General features: G+C 39.9%; 1 protein-coding gene across 1 annotated transcript in view; it reads left to right on the top strand.

Annotated features, from left to right (window-relative positions):
• The first annotated feature begins 352 nt into the window (after nt 1–352).
• The window catches only part of KIF4A (kinesin family member 4A), a 326,710-nt gene continuing 322,163 nt past the window's right edge, over nt 353–4,899 (top strand). The window contains exons 1-4 of the mRNA XM_007957784.2: nt 353–472; nt 585–699; nt 2,778–2,968; nt 4,813–4,897. Coding sequence (XP_007955975.1) covers nt 353–472; nt 585–699; nt 2,778–2,968; nt 4,813–4,897 — 511 coding nt within the window. The remainder of the gene's footprint in view (nt 473–584; nt 700–2,777; nt 2,969–4,812; nt 4,898–4,899) is intronic.

The following is a 4,899-nucleotide window of genomic DNA, read 5'->3' as shown; positions in this document are numbered from 1 at the left end:
ACTTTAGCTCAAGCTCTACCTTTCCCAGTAGGCACATTGGGGGCTTGGCCCTTCGTCATCGTCTTCGCTTGGAAAGTTTTTTTTCCATTTCAGGTGCCACTTCGCGCTCTTCAGATTGTTGCGCTCACGAGCGGACCCGTCGTGGCCAAGTCTGAGAGACTGAATCTTCTGAGGGTAGCTATCCTGCTGGGAGGGGGCCGTTGCCACTTTTACTGCATTGTTTCATAACGCACCCTACCCTCTTTGGGGGCCCGAAACTGAAGAAGGACCCCCTCACATTCCTGCGGACCTACCAAGATTTCATCAGCGGGCCTCTTTTCTTTTTTTGCAGAGACATTGCCGAGGTAGGATCATGAAGGAAGAGGTGAAGGGAATACCTGTAAGAGTGGCACTGCGTTGTCGCCCTCTGGTCCCCAAAGAAATTAGTGAGGGCTGCCAGACTTGCCTTTCCTTCGTACCGGGGGAGCCGCAGGTGCGTAGCAGAGTCCTGGGCCTGCCTTTAACAGCTGGGGCTAAGTGGCAGCGAGGGGCGTGGTCTAGCCTTTCATTTATACTTCTTATACCTTGTCCTTTGTCTTCCTTAGGTGGTGGTTGGTACTGATAAATCCTTTACCTACGACTATGTGTTTGATCCTTCTATTGAGCAGGAAGAAGTCTTCAATACAGCAGTAGCGCCACTCGTAAAAGGCATATTTAAAGGTGGGGCTATTTAATTCTTCATACGTTTCTTGGGCATATACTATGTGTCAGGCACTGTGCTTGGGCATAGCAGATACAGGATTGGATGAAACATGATTTCTGACTTCAAAAAGCCGCAGCCTGGGAACTAACTTAATAACATCAGTAAAAGTCTTTGTACTTTTGAAGCTAGTTTTGTACTGTATTTGCTCTCTTTGGTTCTGCTCATCTTTGACTTGTACATATTTTGTTTGTTCTTGAACTTCATTAGATTATAAGCACTTTGGTGGGTGCTGATGGTCAGTGTGCCAACTTACTTGAGGCCTTGGCACTCCACAAGCCTATTATGATGGATATAAATAATATAGTATTCAGGTCCTGGAGGAATTCAAAGTCCAAGAGGTAGAAGTGGAGGTAGATAAGTACATGGTAGTGCAGTGCTTAAGGCACTTGACTGCTAACCAGAAGGCTGGTGGTTCAAACCCACCAGCCACTCCTCGGAAGGAAGATTGGGCAATCTACTTCCATAGGTGATACCACCTCGGAAACCCAAGGAGGGGTCACTGTGTGTCAGGTCCAACTCAACACATAACAACAACAACACAATTTTTAAGAAAAAAAGTCTTTAAAAGTTAAAAATGTACAACAGAATCAGCACAGCTGTAACTAACAGTAGTACTGGTTTCATACAAAGTAGCACGAAAACCAAAAGAATGGTACTTTGGGAGATTTCTGTGAAATTCTAGAGAGTTTTCATAAATCCTTTGAGATAGGGCTTGAATGATAAATAGAATTCTTTTAGGTAAAGAAGTAGATTCTCTAAAACTTCTGAAAACTATGGTCAGTTAATGTTTATTGCAGAGGCAAACACTTTAATGTTGTTGAAAAGCACAGCAGGGTTCTGAAGAAGGGACTGGTGCCTGAGAAATGTGTAATTGTTATTCTATAGAGTGGTTATTCAAAATTCAAAGTAGAGGTCCACATAAAAGAAGTGGTTGTTGTTATGTGCCCTGGAGTCACCCTGACTGGTAGCCACTCTTCCTGGGACTCATAGCCATCCCTCCTTGGGTTTCCGAGGTAGTATCACTGTGGAAGTAGATTGCCCAACCTTCCTTCTGAGGAGTGACTGGTGGGTTTGAACCACCAGCCTTCTGGTTAGCAGTCAAGTGCCTTAGGCTCCTTAAAAGAAGTAGAGCCATGGCATAATAGTCCCTTAAAGTTGAAAGGGACATTGTACATCATTCTACCTCTTAGTTCACTGCATAGTGCCTCAGGTCTTAAAAGCTTGCAAGTGGCTATCCAAAGAACAATTGGTCTCTGTTCTAGAGCAACTGAAGAAGAGTCCGGAGTAGGAGGAGGAAATGGAATGTGTGGCTAATATGCCTCCATGAACAACTGCCCCAGAAGAACTGGATAGTGCCCAGCTACCAGTACTGTAGAAGAATCTTGATCAAAGAGGGAAAATGCAGAACAGAATTTCAAATTTTCATAGAAGCCAGATTTTCTGGAGCCATGGAGGCTGGATGAACCCCTGAAACTATTGCCCTAAGATAATCTTTACACTTTAAACTTTAAACCACTTCCCCTGAAGTCTTTTCAAAATCAAACAATAGTTTAGCTTAACTAGTAAAGAATGTCTGCCTTGAGCACAGTACTCTTTTGAAATCTATCTATATGGGATCAAATTGACAACAGCAACTCAAAAGATTAGATAGGAAACTTAGTGAGTTTAGTTTATGGTAATGGGGGAGGAACAATTCAGAAGGAGTAAAAATGGTTGCACAACTTGAAGAATGTGATCAGCATCACTAAATTTTACATGTAGAAACTGTTGAATGTTCTATATATATTCTCAACAGCGACAACAAATAGAAAAAAATATATATTGAAAAAGGGGGACACATTTTGGAGTTGGTGTTTTTCTTTGGTTCTTTTGAGTAGTGTAAAGTCATGACACTTACATATCTTTTCTTTGTGTCTGCTATTAAGAAACTGTTTTAAGAAAGAAAATCTCAGTTTTGTTATAAGTAATTGCTGAAGAAAATGAAGTATAGTGATTGGATGAAAATGTTTGAACACCACTATTTGTGTTTTGCTAGGATACAATGCAACAGTCTTGGCCTATGGGCAGACTGGCTCAGGGAAAACCTATTCAATGGGAGGTGCATACACTACTGCACAAGAGAATGAACCAACAGTTGGGGTCATACCTAGGGTCATACAACTGCTCTTCAGAGAAATTGAAAAAAAAAGTGACTTTGAATTTACTCTGAAAGTGTCTTATTTGGAGGTAAGTGATTTATTTTCTGGATTCAAAATTATCCTTGGGTAAAAAAAAATCTATCCAAATAAGGTTTTTCCTTTCATGACTCAGATTTATAAATATGGTTTTAGTAAATTATGTTAATAAAGGGTTAGATAAAAGTTAATGGCTCTATTGGAGCTGGCTCCCACTCAGTTCTTTCTTTATTAGAATAGTTTGTTTAATCTGATAGAGGAGTTGGCATTGCCATAAAAAATGGTAGACATTCTTTAATTCCAATTTGGCCTCAATTACTGATTTCCTGTAGAGTCTTAAGAAAAGTATTTGATTTCTCTTTTCTGTTTTGAGGCTTAAGTGACAAAGCATTATCACTGCTTCATGAAGAGTATAAAAATTGGGTGCAGTAATGAGTTGTGGAAATGGTGGTAAAATGTATTTATTCAGCAGATATTTATTGAGCACGTATTCTGTGGCAGGCCCTATATTAGGCATTTGAATGAATGTATTAGGACTTGCGATTTATCAAGGAGTCCTGGTGGTGCCATGGTTAAGCTTTTGGCTGCTAATTGAAAGGTTGAAGTTTCAAACCCACCTGCTGCTCTGTGGGAGAAAGATGTGACACTCTCCTTCCATAAAGATTTCAGCCTTGGAAATCCTATGTGGCAGTTCTACCCTGTCGTATAGGGTGGCTATGAGTCTGAATTGACTCGATGGCAATGGGTTTGGATTTTAGGATATGTCAGTAAACAAAACATAAAAATTCCTGCCCTTTTGGGAGCTTTCATTCTAGTGTATATCAGTATGCAGGCAGATTGGTTAGTTATATCTGACCTCAGGGCATCAAAACCACATGATTAGGAAACTTAGGCTTCAGGGAAACTAGCTGGTTAGTTCCGTAGCAGTGAAAAGAGAGAAAATGTCCTATCTTTAAGGAGCAATTGACTCGTGCAATTTAGGCTTGCAGTTGAATACTACCTTCTGAAGTTGAATCTTAAACACATTAATGGGGATAGAAGGAGCAGAGTTGAAAGAAAACTCACTGTGCAGAGTTGGTCCTGTAGTGACCTCTCTTTGGGTTTGGGTTTCCCAGGTGGTATCTCTACAGAAGTAGATAGCCCAATCTTCCTTCAGAGATGTGGCTGGTGGGTTTGAACCGCCAGCCTTCTGGTTAGCTGTCAAATGCCTTAGTAACTACGCTCCCAGAGCTCCCAGAGTTGGAACAGGGGGAGTTAAACATCATGAAGATTAGCCTTTCATATTTTAATCACATTTTTTTAAAAATTAGCCTTCTTGAGTCTCTTGGTTAACCTTATTGTGGCCAAGATAATTGAAGGTAAAATGACTCAGGAACCTGGAATGTTAAATAATGACTACAACAATAGCAGCAAACAAATATAGTGCTTACTATGTGTTAAACACTGTTCTAAACACTTGAAGGTTCTAGATACTATGATACTATGTCTCCCTTTTGACTTCTTTCTTTTGTTTCTTGCTTCCACTCCTCCACCCTCACTAAGCGCTCATTATTCACACTTTAACAAAATAAGTGAAAGTGGTACTGTTATGATACCATCAGATAAGGGCATTTGGGTACCCTCTTACCTTTTCTTTGTGTCTGCTGTTCCTAAGAGACTGTCTTAAGGGAGCAGTCTCAATTTTGCTACAAACAATATATGGATTGATTTTTTTAAAGTATCAAATGATTACCTGTGAGATTAAAGTGCTCTTCTTAATTATAAACATGTAGTCATTGTAAAAAATAATTAGAAAATGTATAAAATCACAAGAATTTTTTAAAATTACCATCCCATCACACTGAGACTACCACTATTAACTTCTTGTTTTTACCTCTTTATTTTCAACAATACCAGATTTACAATGAAGAAATCTTGGATCTTCTATGCTCATCTCGTGAAAAAGCCTCTCAAATAAATATACGGGAAGACCCCAAGGAAGGT

This window comes from Orycteropus afer, unplaced genomic scaffold (assembly GCF_000298275.1).
Source record: "Orycteropus afer afer isolate SDZICR_OR568_19922 unplaced genomic scaffold, OryAfe1.0 scaffold00796, whole genome shotgun sequence".
Taxonomy (NCBI): domain Eukaryota; kingdom Metazoa; phylum Chordata; class Mammalia; order Tubulidentata; family Orycteropodidae; genus Orycteropus; species Orycteropus afer.
Note: the sequence above shows the minus strand (reverse complement) of the source record. Positions and strands in the feature narration are given on the sequence as shown.